The 15,302-nt window shown below is 48.5% G+C and overlaps 1 protein-coding gene across 1 annotated transcript in view; it reads right to left on the reverse strand.

Annotated features, from left to right (window-relative positions):
- The window catches only part of c30h19orf25 (chromosome 30 C19orf25 homolog), a 20,440-nt gene extending 8,989 nt beyond the window's left edge, over window positions 1–11,451 (reverse strand). Inside the window, exons 1-2 of the mRNA XM_048559936.2 lie at window positions 11,310–11,451; window positions 5,964–6,120 (exon numbers count right to left, since the gene is read on the reverse strand). Of these exons, the coding sequence (XP_048415893.1) occupies window positions 5,964–6,099 (136 nt within the window). The 5' untranslated portion in view covers window positions 6,100–6,120; window positions 11,310–11,451. The remainder of the gene's footprint in view (window positions 1–5,963; window positions 6,121–11,309) is intronic.
- Between the last annotated feature and the right edge of the window lie 3,851 nt (window positions 11,452–15,302).

The raw sequence follows: 15,302 nt of genomic DNA on the forward strand, positions 1-15,302 counted from the left end.
CTGAAAATAAATTTTAAAGAAAAAAGTTGTTTTATTCTTATGATTAAAGTGATCATTTGACCCAATTAATAAGTTGGATTTCGTAACTTTCATAGCAGAAAGTGGCACAGTGGTCACATCATTGGATTAATAATTCACAGACTCAGGCTAATAATCTGGGAACCCCGTGAGTTCATATTCCACCATACAACTAGTGGAATATAAATTCAATAACAAAATCTGGAACTAAAATCTAGTCTTAGTTGACCTGGGCACCATTAGTGATGGTGTAACTATCACTTCATATAAAAACAAAATCAATCTAGTTCATTAATTGCCTTCGGGAAAGAAAATCTTTAATCCTAAACAGGTCTGGCCTACATGTAGTTCCAGGCCCACTGTGAAATAGTCACATTTCACTACTCTCTGAAATAGCCTGGCTGGCCACTCAGCTCACAGGCAATTAGGGATGGACAACAAATGTTGGCCTTGCCTTTGATACCAACATCCCATGAAAGATCTTTTTAAAAGTCTACTTCACAAAAACATGATTCAATTTCTCAATGATACGGACTTCCAAATACATATGGTTGGTTATAATTTTACATCTACAACTCCTCAGTGTTTCCAAATTTCAGCTCCATCAGAAAACAGAAAACTTTATGGCTGAACTGACTAGAATGGAAAATTGCTCATGGCATTCTGCCACATTAAGTTACAGACATAAGTCACCTTGACATATGTTGTGGGGAAACTGATGTTTATAATTGAGGATACAGCGTCTGAAATTTTCTAGCCCACCAGAAGATGGCTGCATGGGTTTGTAAAGGACAGGTCCAATTTGAAAAACTTGATGGAATCTGTTTTTTTGAACAGAAGCCTAAGTCATGGAGAGGGGAACGTCTGCCAATACTAGTTCAATAAACTTCCACAGGTTGTTAGTTCAAGTTGAACTTCATTGAACTGAAGGCAGATCATTGACGTGGTTAATAAATTGTCTAAGTGAGGAAAGACAGGATAGAGATGATAGAGTACAGTTATGGCAGAAGTGATTGTAATGATCAATGTTGAGCCCTTAGTTACTCACTGTATTTACTTTCTATCTTCTATGTTGTTAATAATGTATAATATTTGTTAATAACAGAAGGTAGGTGCCATTGTAAGCATTGTAGACATGGCATAATGTTACAAAAAAACAGTACAGCACAGGAAAATGCCTTTTGGCCCACCAAGACTGCACCAACACATCATGCATTTCTAAACTAAGAAACCTTCTAGTTTCACGCTGTCCATTTCTCTCTTTTCTATCTAGTTACATACTTGTGAAGATGCCTCTAATACTTTGCTACTCTATCAGTCTCCACCACCCTCCAACAGTGCACTGCAGGCACTTACTACCCTCTGCATAAAAACATGCCTCTCACATCTCCTTTAAACTTATCCCCTTTTATTTTAAACCTGTGTACCCTAGTAATTGACACTAGTAAAAAGACTCTGACTTTCTATTCTATCAATGCCTCTCATAACTTTAAAAACTTCTATCAGTTGCCCCTTATCCTTTAAAGTTCAATTGAAAGCAAATCAAGTTTGTCCAATCTCTCCTCACAGCTAATATCTACCAAGCCAGGCAACATGCTGGTGAATCATTTCTGCACCTCTCTAAAGCCTCCACATCCTTTTGAAAGTGGAGTGACCTGAACTGTGTGCACAATATTCCAAATGGAGCCTAAAGTTCTATACAGCTGCAACATAGCTTGCCAATTTTCATATTCTATGCCCAGATCAATGAAGGCAAGATTGCCATATCTTCTTAACCAATGTATCCACTTGTGTTGCCATTTTCAAGGAACAATGGACCCATACACCTAAATCCCTCTTTATGTTGATGCTATTAAAAGGTCCTGCATTAGATCTCCCAAAATACATCACTTTGTATTTGACAAGGTGTATAGCTGGATGAACACAGCAGGCCAAGCAGCATCATAGGAGCAGGAAAGCTGATGTTTGGATCTAGACCCGTCTTCAGAAAATCTCTGTATTTACCCAGATTAAACTCCACCTTTCATTTCTTCACCCGAGTCTCTAGCTTATCTACATCCTGCTGTATCCTCTGGTGAGACATAGCAGGAACTGCAGATGCTGGAGAATCTGAGATAACAAGGTGTAGAGCTGGATGAACAGAGAAGGCCAAGCAGCATCATTGGAGCAGGGAAGCTGGCCCGAAACGTTAGCTTTCCTGCTCTTACGACACTGCTTGGCCTGCTGTGTTCATCCAGCTCTACACCTTGTTATCTTGTATCCTCTGGCCATCCTGTTTATCCACTGCTCCCCCAATCTTTGGGTCATCTGCAAACTTACTAATCAGGCCACCTACATTCTCCTTCAAATCTCCTTCTCTCTCTCTCTCTCACACACACACACGGGTCCCAGCACTGATCCTGCACAACACCACTGGCTACAGATTGCTAATCTGAAAAACTCCCTTCCGCCACTACTCTCTGCTCTCTTTGACTAAGCCAGTTCTGTATACATCTTACCAGCTCACCACAGATTCTTTGTGACTTTACTTTTTATATCAGCTACTGCCCTGCCCTCAACTATCTTTATAACCTCCTCAAAAAATTCAAGTTTGAGAGCCATTACCTTCCCTGCACAAGGCCATGCTATTTTCCCAAATATGAGTAAATACTATTCAAGAATCTTCTCCAATAACTTCTCTACCACTGACAACACGAAGAAATGACTGATAACTTGAGTGGGAAAAATAGTGGCAAATGCAATTCAATGTAGGTGAATGTGAAATCCCCTACTTTGTGGCTAGAAGCTAACATAAAACGATACTTTGTAAATGGAAGAAAGCTGGAAACAGTGGAGAACCAAAGATCCACATGGGTTCAGGTACATAAATCATTAAAATGTTACAATCCTAATAGACAATAATCAAAAAAGGCTAATGGAATGCTGGCCATTAGATCCAGAGGACAAGAAAGGCCAGGGGTAGAATATACAAAGCAATATTTAAATAGATTTACCAGATGGATACCGGAACCTCAAGGGTCAACTTATACAAACTGCAGTTGTAGTCCACAGAATTTAGATTAAGTGATTCGAACAAAGTTTTTAAAGATATTAAGGATAACAGATAATGCAGATCGAGAGGAACAGACAAAGAACTGGTATTGCTAGTTGGGGACACTAGTATTATGATGTGTAGTCCATAAATTAGAAAATACTTTTACAAACAAAGAATGGTAGAAATTTTGAACTTCCTCTGCAAATAACAATTGATGTTCAATAAGACTTGTCATGATTTTATTAAATAGTGGAATGCGCTCAAGGGGTCAAATGCATCCTCCTGTTTTTATGTTGTTATCATTCCTAGGTACATGGACTTGCTCAGCTGCAGGCCTAGATTAATAAGTGGGCTAAGATGCTGCTGGTGGCTAATGACAGGAATGACAAGGATACAAGAGCATTTTTCTCAAATGGAAAACGCAACGTGTGGGAAGACTGTTTTAACATCCATCTCAACAGACAGAAAAGTAACAGTTAACTCTGTAGTTAGCCATGGTATAAAACTCCAAAATAAAGAGGAAGTTCAGTCAAAGTTGGATCATCTGTAAACTTAAGAATCCTAAATTTCAACTTTCTAAACAAAATCAGGACAGTCATAGTTAGTCTCTCAGTGATACAGAAATGTTACAATTAAAGTGTCTTAAAACAAGATCATTTCTTTCAAATAAATTTATATTTGTAGATAGCCATAAAAAGGAGAGAACAATTATAAGTTAAAAACAACTGAAGTCTAGCAAGGGGTTTTGAATCAATTATGTATAATGGTGCAATTTGGTACTGAGAAATGCAAAATGTTGCATATGGATGGAACAGCAGACAAATAAAATGAACACAGTGAATGGAAAAAAATTAACACTAGTTGAATCCGAGGCAGCTGAGAATAATTGTTAATGTCAGTAATATTTAGACAATGTGGTGGAACTATTTATAAATGTTCAGCAATGTAGCCAGACTTCTACTGATGTTATATTAAGACTCTACAATGCACAGTGCTCAGTTCTAATAGAAAGGGATACAAATAACATTGGTGCTAATTCAAAGAACAGCAATATGAAGGAATCAAGTGGAAGGTTGGATTGAAAAAACATTTAAAAACTCTTCACCTCTATAAAGACGATGTCATGGGAAGACTTCATGTCAGTACAGAAAATATGAAATGACTTATGATGTTTATATAAATTTAGACATTCACCTTCTATTCATATAAAAATAGTATATCTGTTGCATTTAAGAATACATTAAAAAATATTAAGGAAGAAGAGAAGTAATTTAGTACTAGTTATTCCAAGTTGGGAGCCAGAAATTTACAAGCACCTTCCTCTTTCACATAACTTCCACATAGCATGCAACTTTTTCTATTTATTGCCCCACAATGTGGACTCCCATTCTTACCACAAGTGTAAACACATTACTATTTTTACCTCGGTATTAAACCAAACTACATGAGGAACTGAAGTGGAAATTTCCCAGTAGCAGCAGCTCACTTTCCTTCAAACAGAAGCCTTTACATTCACATGCTAATAAGGATTCATAGTTTTTTTCAGAGATAGTAAGAACTGCCGACGCTAGAGTCAGACATAACACAGTGTGGAGCTGGAGGAACACAGCAGGCCAGGCAGCATCAGAGGAGCAGGAAAGCTGACCTTTTGGGTCGGGACCCTTCTTGAGAAATGGGAGAGGGGAAGTGGGCTCTGAAATAAATGGGCAGGGTGTTGGGCTGAGAAAGGTAGGTGGGTTGGTGATGGTTAACGCAGGTAGGTAGTGGTGTGGATTGGTCAGTGAAATGGGAGGAGCAGATAGGTGGGAGAAAAGACAGTCAGGTCAAGGAGGTGGGGATAAGGGACTGGAGGAGGGAGGTGTGATGGCAATAGGCAAGTGCAGGTGGGGATTGGTCAGTGAGGTGTGCAAATATCTGGTGAACACCAACAGAAACCGCTTTATAGCTTATAGTTAAGTTGCATGGGGCGGGGGGAGGCAGCAGCTATACTGCCAAGTGACAAATACACGTTACCTTTTGACTTTTGCCTAGAACATAATCTAAGTCAAAAAAGTGATCTGACTCCTAGGTGCTGTAGGATGAATAACATGAGACCACTTGAACAGACTCAAAATTAAAATTCAGGATAGGCCAAGCAGTCCATGACTATTTAAAGCTTTTTAATCTTGGGAGAAAGTAAACACTCCCACCTGTACTTTCCAATGTTAAGGAACAAATTTTAATTCACAGATTGCAGTTCACGATTTTAGGATATCCAAACCACTTAACAGTTAAAAGAAATAATTCTGAAGTATAGGCATAGTTCAAATACAAGTAAACTTAGCAGCGAATCTGCACAGAATGTGACCCCTCAAAACAGCAATACTATAAATGAACAGTTAGTCTGTTTTAAACGTAAGTTGAGGATTGGTACTGGTTAGGATATCCAAGAGAACTCCCCTATAGTTCTTTGAAATAATGCCGTGGTATCTTTTATGCTCACCCAAGAGCATAGGGAGCCTGAGCATAATGTTCCACCTTTCAAAAGATAGCATCTCCAAAAGAGCAACACTCCTTCAATTCCTGAGTGCCAGCCTGGATATTGTACACGGGCCTCTGAGGTGGGATATGAATGCAGGATCTTCTGCCTCAATATTAGTTGCTGGGTTAACTAATCACGAGGAAATTTCAGGACACTGCATGCTAACCTTGAATCAGACTCATGCTTCAGTGTAGCAATGGAGCAGGCCATTTAAAAAGTTATAACTGCACATTTATTTCTAAAGACTGGCTTTGTTAATACATGAGGATAAAAAAAATTCACACAGGACAACAGATGATTAGAAATGACTAATATGAGACAGCAGATGATTAAAATATAAACAAAAAAGAATAAAACAATTTATAAATTTATTGGAATAAAATACAATACCCTCAGAGCCTTCAGCTAATGAAGTGAATACTGGATCAGATGGTCTGGCACATGTGACATCCTCCAAAATCTGCTCGATCGTGGGAGGCTCAGGTCGAGTTGGCAAAATGACACGCTTCTTGTTTTTTGATGACATACCACTTCGGTTTATGTGAATCTTACGCAAAATGAAACATACACACACCAATCAGCTATTGTAACATTTTCTTTTTAACTAAAAAGAGAACCATGCACAGTGAGTTACTCATCACAATACCCCTGTATGAGTGTCTTCACACAGACACACACACACACACACACACCTCTCAGATACATTAAACAAAATAAAACCGTCTGTCGAATAGGAATATTTCCAGTTGAATTGTTCAAACCGATAGCAAAACACTCAGATTAGTGACCCAGTTTATGAGACACCCGAATTAACAATTATATTTGTGAATCCAACAATTATTATGTTAATTTGTTTCCTAAAGGTCTTGAGAACAATCATCTTGAAATAAGGGTTTCAAACTTTTCTTGTGTGTGTTAGGCCCTACAAATATTGACTCAGTGCCAAGGACTACATCACTATTTTCAAATAACAGATGCTTGTGAGAAAGCCCGTGTTGTCATCACAGGAAACAATTTATTGCCACAACACAACAAAATTAACACATGGAGATATTCAGGAATTGAGTGACCTGGCAAAGTTTGGATGACAAAAGATACACCAAGACTTTTGAGCATGGGGCATAATTCTGCAGCAGTGCACGAGCATGATGATATTCAATATTTCAACAGAGATCTGCAGAGTAATCCCATTCAATAACAGGCTTCTGGAAGTTACTGTGAAAGCAGTTCAGGTAGAGCAGTCCAACTCATGACAACTCATCCTGGAGGTGCGGAGGATTGGGCGAGGGGCAAGGAGGATGGAGGGGCTGACGGAAGCAAGATTGGAGGCTGGGGACGAATATTGAGGGTGGGGGCAAGACTAGGGGGATAGAAGATTGGGAAGAAGAGGAGCGGGAGAGGCGGGGGGGGTGAGGAGGAGGAGCGGGAGAGGCGGGGGGGGGTGAGGAGGAGGAGCGGGAGAGGCGGGGGGGGTGAGGAGGAGGAGCGGGAGAGGCGGGGGGGGTGAGGAGGAGGAGCGGGAGAGGCGGGGGGGTGAGGAGGAGGAGCGGGAGAGGCGGGGGGGGTGAGGAGGAGGAGCGGGAGAGGCGGGGGGGGTGAGGAGGAGGAGCGGGAGAGGCGGGGGGGGTGAGGAGGAGGAGCGGGAGAGGCGGGGGGGTGAGGAGGAGGAGCGGGAGAGGCGGGGGGGGTGAGGAGGAGGAGCGGGAGAGGCGGGGGGGGTGAGGAGGAGGAGCGGGAGAGGCGGGGGGGGTGAGGAGGAGGAGCGGGAGAGGCGGGGGGGGGTGAGGAGGAGGAGCGGGAGAGGCGGGGGGGGTGAGGAGGAGGAGCGGGAGAGGCGGGGGGGGTGAGGAGGAGGAGCGGGAGAGGCGGGGGGGTGAGGAGGAGGAGCGGGAGAGGCGGGGGGGGTGAGGAGGAGGAGCGGGAGAGGCGGGGGGGGTGAGGAGGAGGAGCGGGAGAGGCGGGGGGGGTGAGGAGGAGGAGCGGGAGAGGCGGGGGGGTGAGGAGGAGGAGCGGGAGAGGCGGGGGGGGTGAGGAGGAGGAGCGGGAGAGGCGGGGGGGGTGAGGAGGAGGAGCGGGAGAGGCGGGGGGGGTGAGGAGGAGGAGCGGGAGAGGCGGGGGGGGTGAGGAGGAGGAGCGGGAGAGGCGGGGGGGGTGAGGAGGAGGAGCGGGAGAGGCGGGGGGGTGAGGAGGAGGAGCGGGAGAGGCGGGGGGGGTGAGGAGGAGGAGCGGGAGAGGCGGGGGGGGGTGAGGAGGAGGAGCGGGAGAGGCGGGGGGGGTGAGGAGGAGGAGCGGGAGAGGCGGGGGGGGTGAGGAGGAGGAGCGGGAGAGGCGGGGGGGTGAGGAGGAGGAGCGGGAGAGGCGGGGGGGGTGAGGAGGAGGAGCGGGAGAGGCGGGGGGGGTGAGGAGGAGGAGCGGGAGAGGCGGGGGGGGTGAGGAGGAGGAGCGGGAGAGGCGGGGGGGGTGAGGAGGAGGAGCGGGAGAGGCGGGGGGGGGTGAGGAGGAGGAGCGGGAGAGGCGGGGGGGGTGAGGAGGAGGAGCGGGAGAGGCGGGGGGGTGAGGAGGAGGAGCGGGAGAGGCGGGGGGGTGAGGAGGAGGAGCGGGAGAGGCGGGGGGGGGAGAAGAGGAGAGTGTGGCGGGGTGGGGGAGAAGAGGAGAGTGTGGCGGGGGGGAGAAGAGAGTGACGGGGGGGGAGAAGAGAGTGACGGGGGGGGAGAAGAGAGTGACGGGGGGGGAGAAGAGAGTGAGGAAGAGGAGCGGGAGAGGCGGGGGGGTGAGGAGGAGGAGCGGGAGGCGGGGTGGCGGGGGGGTGAGGAAGAGGAGCGGGTGGCGGGGTGGGGGAGAAGAGGAGAGTGTGGCGGGGGGGGGAGAAGAGAGTGACGGGGGGGGAAAGAGAGTGGGGGGGGGGAGAAGAGAGTGACGGGGGGGGAGAAGAGAGTGGGGGGGGGGAGAAGAGAGTGGGGGGGGGGGAGAAGAGAGTGGGGGGGGGGAGAAGAGAGTGGGGGGGGGAGAAGAGAGTGGGGGGGGGAGAAGAGAGTGGGGGGGGGAGAAGAGAGTGGGGGGGGGAGAAGAGAGTGGGGGGGGGGAGAAGAGAGTGGGGGGGGGGAGAAGAGAGTGACGGGGGGGGAGAAGAGAGTGAGGAAGAGGAGCGGGAGAGGCGGGGGGGTGAGGAGGAGGAGCGGGAGGCGGGGTGGCGGGGGGGTGAGGAAGAGGAGCGGGTGGCGGGGTGGGGGAGAAGAGGAGAGTGTGGCGGGGGGGGGAGAAGAGAGTGACGGGGGGGGAAAGAGAGTGGGGGGGGGAGAAGAGAGTGACGGGGGGGGGAGAAGAGAGTGGGGGGGGGGAGAAGAGAGTGGGGGGGGGAGAAGAGAGTGGGGGGGGGGAGAAGAGAGTGGGGGGGGGAGAAGAGAGTGGGGGGGGGAGAAGAGAGTGGGGGGGGGAGAAGAGAGTGGGGGGGGGAGAAGAGAGTGGGGGGGGGAGAAGAGAGTGGGGGGGGGAGAAGAGAGTGGGGGGGGGGAGAAGAGAGTGGGGGGGGGAGAAGAGAGTGGGGGGGGGGAGAAGAGAGTGGGGGGGGGGAGAAGAGAGTGGGGGGGGGGAGAAGAGAGTGGGGGGGGGGAGAAGAGAGTGGGGGGGGGAGGAGAGAGTGACGGGGGGGGGAAGAGAGTGACGGGGGGGGGAAGAGAGTGACGGGGGGGGGGGGAAGAGAGTGACGGGGGGGGGAAGAGAGTGACGGGGGGGGGGAAGAGAGTGACGGGGGGGGGAAGAGAGTGACGGGGGGGGGGAAGAGAGTGACGGGGGGGGGGGAAGAGAGTGACGGGGGGGGGAAGAGAGTGGCGGGGGGGGGAAGAGAGTGGCGGGGGGGCAAGAGAGTGACGGGGGGGGCAAGAGAGTGACGGGGGGGGCAAGAGAGTGACGGGGGGGGCAAGAGAGTGACGGGGGGGGGCAAGAGAGTGACGGGGGGGCAAGAGAGTGACGGGGGGGGCAAGAGAGTGACGGGGGGGGGCAAGAGAGTGACGGGGGGGGCAAGAGAGTGACGGGGGGGGCAAGAGAGTGACGGGGGGGGCAAGAGAGTGACGGGGGGGGCAAGAGAGTGACGGGGGGGGAAGAGAGTGACGGGGGGGGAAGAGAGTGACGGGGGGGGAAGAGAGTGACGGGGGGGGAAGAGAGTGACGGGGGGGAAGAGAGTGACGGGGGGGGAAAGAGAGTGACGGGGGGGGAAAGAGAGTGACGGGGGGGGAAAGAGAGTGACGGGGGGGGAAAGAGAGTGACGGGGGGGGAAAGAGAGTGACGGGGGGGGAAAGAGAGTGACGGGGGGGGAAGAGAGTGACGGGGGGGGAAGAGAGTGACGGGGGGGGAAGAGAGTGACGGGGGGGGAAGAGAGTGACGGGGGGGAAGAGAGTGACGGGGGGGGAAGAGAGTGACGGGGGGGGAAGAGAGTGACGGGGGGGGAAGAGAGTGACGGGGGGGGAAGAGAGTGACGGGGGGGGAAGAGAGTGACGGGGGGGGAAGAGAGTGACGGGGGGGGAAGAGAGTGACGGGGGGGGGGAAGAGAGTGACGGGGGGGGGGGAAGAGAGTGACGGGGGGGGGGAAGAGAGTGACGGGGGGGGGGAAGAGAGTGACGGGGGGGGGGAAGAGAGTGACGGGGGGGGGGGAGAGAGTGACGGGGGGGGGAGAGAGTGACGGGGGGGGGGAGAGAGTGACGGGGGGGGGGAAGAGAGTGACGGGGGGGGGGAAGAGAGTGACGGGGGGGGAAGAGAGTGACGGGGGGGGGGAAGAGAGTGACGGGGGGGGGGGAAGAGAGTGACGGGGGGGGGGAAGAGAGTGACGGGGGGGGGGAAGAGAGTGACGGGGGGGGGAAGAGAGTGACGGGGGGGGGGAAGAGAGTGACGGGGGGGGGGAAGAGAGTGACGGGGGGGGGAAGAGAGTGACGGGGGGGGGAAGAGAGTGACGGGGGGGGGGAAAGAGAGTGACGGGGGGGGGGAAAGAGAGTGACGGGGGGGGGGAAAGAGAGTGACGGGGGGGGGGAAAGAGAGTGACGGGGGGGGGGGAAGAGAGTGACGGGGGGGGGGGAAGAGAGTGACGGGGGGGGAAGAGAGTGACGGGGGGGATTGTGGGGCTGGGGGATGATTGTGGGGCTGGGGGGGGGGATGATTGTGGGGCTGGGGGGGGGGATGATTGTGGGGCTGGGGGGGGGGATGATTGTGGGGCTGGGGGGGGGGGGCGATGATTGTGGGGCTGGGGGGGGGGGCGATGATTGTGGGGGTGGGATGATTGTGGGGGTGGGATGATTGTGGGGGTGGGATGATTGTGGGGGTGGGATGATTGTGGGGGTGGGATGATTGTGGGGGTGGGATGATTGTGGGGGTGGGGGGATGATTATTGTGAGGGTGAGGGGAGGAATGTAGGGGTGGGGAATGGGGTAGATTGTGGGGGTGGGGGGAGTATTATTGTGGGGGTGGGAGGGATGATTGTGGGGGTGGGAGGGATGATTGTGGGGGGGGGAGAGGATTGTGAGGGTGGGGGGAGGATTATTGTGAGGGTGGGGGGAGGATTATTGTGGGGGTGGGGGGAGGATTATTGTGGGGGGGGAGAGGATTGTGAGGGTGGGGGGAGTATTATTGTGGGGGTGGGGGGGAGGATGATTGTTGGGGTGGGGAATGGGGTAGATTGTGGGTGTCGGGTGGGGACAGAAGGTTAAGGTTTGAGGTTTAACCCTGGCACAAAGGCCCCAGAGCACTAACCGAACTAAAGTTCAGGCGGCAATCCAAATGTCCCGTGAGGGTCCCCGGAGCGGCTCCGTACCGGGAGGGAGAGGCCTAGGCCCCGGAGTATCAGTGGAGCCTGGAACTGACACCTACCTCCCACAATGGCGGCGCCTGCCGGCCTAACGTCAACCAGCCCGGCCACGCCCCTTAAAGCAATGCTGCACCCTCCTGCCTGTATCATTGTACAACCCAAAATACTCAAATTAGTGACCCAACTCAACGAGATTCCAGAATTAACTATTGTAATTGTTAATCCAGCAGTTATTATCAGTGTTAATTTGTTTCCCACAGCCCTGAGAACAGAGCCATCTTGAAATAAGGTTTTCAAACTTCATTTGTTCGGGCTCGGCCCAACAAATATTGACACATTCCTAAGGACTACATCATTGTTTTTCATGTCAGAAGTCACATGGCATCAGTTTATAATCCAACACGTTCATCTGAAATCTTAAACTTTCAGTGCACTGCTCCTCCATTAGGTGAAGTTTTCTTTTGATGAAGGAGTAGCGTGTTGCAAGCTTTCAGATAAACCTGTTGGGTGATAACCTGGTGTCGTGTCACCTCTGACTTTGCCCCTGTCCAACATGGGCACCACCATGTCATCATTATTTTTGAGTAACAGATGCCCGTAAGAAAGCCCATGCTATGGGCAATGAGCAACAAAAAGGTGCTGCATTGACATCACGCCCTAAATCGCTTGGAACCTGATGAAGCACCTTCTTAAAAATGAAGCAAATTGGTGTGAAGTGGGAGATGCAGCAGAAATTTGTGCACAACAGGATTCCCACAGAACAGCAATCCAGTGACTATCATCTTGATTGACAAATAACACGGGGGATCGGGACACGGCCTGTGGGGCAGTTCCGTCACTTTTCCTCCAAGAAGTGCCGTGCGATATTTCACATCCACCCAACAGCAGACAGAGCCTAAGTTTCAGGTGTCATTCAAAATATGTCACATCTGACAGCCCAGTATGCACTGGATTGACAAGTTTTGATTTTTAGGGGACACTCTGGGAATGGATCTTGAACTCACAATTTTATGACCCAATAGTTAAATTCACTACCCACTGAGACTCTTCTGGTGCTAGAAATAACATGTTTTGCATTGGAATGATGACTGACTTAAAATATGATGCTGCACATTTTTTTTCTGTATTATGAGATTCAGTCTTGGCTTTCAAAACGGTATTTAATAATTACCCAAAGAAAAGAATTTGCAGGATGACAGGGAAAATGTAGGAGAGTGGGACTGGTTGCGTTCCTGTTGTAGAGAGCCGGTACAGGTATAATGGGCTGAATGGCTTCCTTTTGCACTGAAACCATTCTGTGATACTTTTGTCAATGAGAAAGACTAATCACACAGTATGCAATGCGATCAAAGCCAGACTTTGAACTAAGATAACAAGGTGTCGAGCTAGCTGAACACAGCAGGCCTAGCAGCATCATAGGAGCTGGAGAGCTGATGTTTCGGGCCTAGGCCCTTCTTCAGAAAATGTTCAGAAGATTTTCTGAAGAAGTGTCTAGGCCCGAAACGTCAGCTCTCCTGCACCTATGATGCTGCTTTGACCTGTTGTGTTCATCCAGCTCCTCACCTTGTTATCTCAGATTCGCCAGCATCTGTAGTTCCTACTATCTCTGAGACTTTGAACTAAGTATTGTTTCATAAATTAATGTCTAATTGACTTTAACTTATCTGTTATAAATTGTGCATCTCCCATGGTGTTTTCCTCAGATTCAGCAACTCATTGAACAGACTTTAAATTGTGGGTAATAATTTCAATACAGCTCATTCCCATATCCATTCTAAAATGTAATAGTGCTTTATTATTGTTACAAATTTAGCTAGAACCATTTTGCAGATATCCTAATTTGTTAAATCCAGAATTTTTTTAAAAAACCCTTACACAAACATACTACAGATTGTGAATGAACACTTCAAATAAACATTTATCTAATTTTGAAAATGCTAGTTTTAATATTATTGTATTAAAAGATTGTGAAAACTGTGAAAAACATGTTCTAGAGTGTTTAGTGTTTTCACCAGTGGCTTACTTGCTGTAGTAGACCTTCCTAAACACCTCATGTACAACCACACTGTCCATGCAAGGTTTTAAAGGATTGTCTTAAAAGTTTAACAAGTTGGCAAAACTAATTTTCTGAAAATTTTTTTGAAGAAGGGTCTAGGTCTGAAACATCAGCTTTCCTGCTCCTCTGATTCTGCTTGGCCTGCTGTGTCCATCTAGCTCTATACCTTGTTATCTCAGATTCTCCAGCATCTGCAGTTCCTAATATCTCAGTAGTAATGCACTAGTTGGACTGGACCATCATTATGAAGTATCCAAGACCCATTGGACCACTATGTCTCATTCACCAGTTTTAATGGTTTTTCCCAGTTGGAAGAACAGTGTTCTTAGAAAGAAACATGATTTGGAACTTACAGAGATTGGAATGACATGTGAGTTAATACATTTCCCATTTCCTGCTCTTGCCCTCTCATCTCCAGTAAGCAACTTTACAATGTTTATTATCTGAAAAACACTACCTCATTATAAATTGGTTTTGAAATCAGTTCACCTAAGATTCAACATAAGCAAACATTTTCTGCAGTGTGCTCTGCACACTTATTAATACTGATTCAATGTCCAGGCTCTCTAAGTTTTATTATTTTAAAGAAGCTGTTATAAATGGCAGCCTGACAGGAATCATTTTCTGCATTGTCCTTCATTCACCTTCTGTCTCCTCTGCAATGCAGTTGCTTCATGTAGTTACACTCTGGTGATTAAATTAATGTTCATATCCTTAAAGGTTCCAATCCAAGGCTCAACAATGTCAAAATACTTCAAAATCAATAGGCAATTTACAGGAGCATTTGGCCTGATGGTCAGGGAGTCAGTGTGTCAGGATAATGTACGTAGTGTAAGTTTAAGGAGAAGTAAGAATTCATAGAATGACATAGATGCACTGAAATAGGTCATTTGACCTAGCCCATTCATGCTTCCCATCAAGTCTCTTCCTTATCTCAATCTATCAGGATAATCTTCTATTCCTTTCTTCTTCATCTGATTATCTAACTTCTTAAATGTATTTGAATTGAAGATTTTCCATCTCCTCTTCTGGAAATGTTACAATACTTACACAATGGACAACGGCTTCTCCCAAAGTGACCATTCTAATATGAGAACCAGGATGGAGGGCTGACAGTGGCAGGGACTTGGGTTCAATTCAGCTTTAGTTGACTGTGTGGAATTTGCACATTCTCTCCTTGTCTGCATGGGTTTCTTCTGGATGCTCTGGTTTCCTCCTGCAGTCAAATGATGTACAGGTTAGGTCAATTAGCCATGCTAAATTGGCTTGTAGTGTACGGGCTAGGTGGGTTAGCCACGCAAAATGCAGATTTACAGGGCCAAGCCTGGTAGGATACACTTTGGAGGGTCACTGCAGACTTGATGGGCCAAGTAGCCTCTTTCTACACTGTAGGTATTCTATGACACTTAAGTGTCTGTGGCATATTCAACACTATGGGAACAGGACAGCAGTTGAGTGCAATCTGGCTGGAGTCAAAGAGAAAGAGAGGCCAGCAAAACTTGTGAATAGCACATACCAGCCAGATTTATCTTGTACACTTCAGTAAGACCACTCTGTTCATTTCCAAGTATTAATGTTGGTTACCTTTCTTCCTTCCCGCTCTGGGGGTGCATATCAATTCCAGTTTGGTCAGCAGCCTTTCCAAAAAGAATGTAATGGGGCAATTTTAACTGAACCTGACATTGGGAAACTGACTGAATCACTTTGGATACTGGTTTCACACCTTCTGTGATTTAGCTGTCTATTGACTTCTCCATTCAGCTGTGTGTAGAACCCAGTTGAATCACCAGAGTTTTCCCAGCAGTGAATTTGGTTCAAATTCCTTTCCTTGTCTCAGCTGGAGGTATTTGAATCCCTGGGGAAACTGTACCATTTTGGTCAG

Source organism: Stegostoma tigrinum, chromosome 30 (genome assembly GCF_030684315.1).
Source record: "Stegostoma tigrinum isolate sSteTig4 chromosome 30, sSteTig4.hap1, whole genome shotgun sequence".
In the NCBI taxonomy this organism is placed as follows: domain Eukaryota; kingdom Metazoa; phylum Chordata; class Chondrichthyes; order Orectolobiformes; family Stegostomatidae; genus Stegostoma; species Stegostoma tigrinum.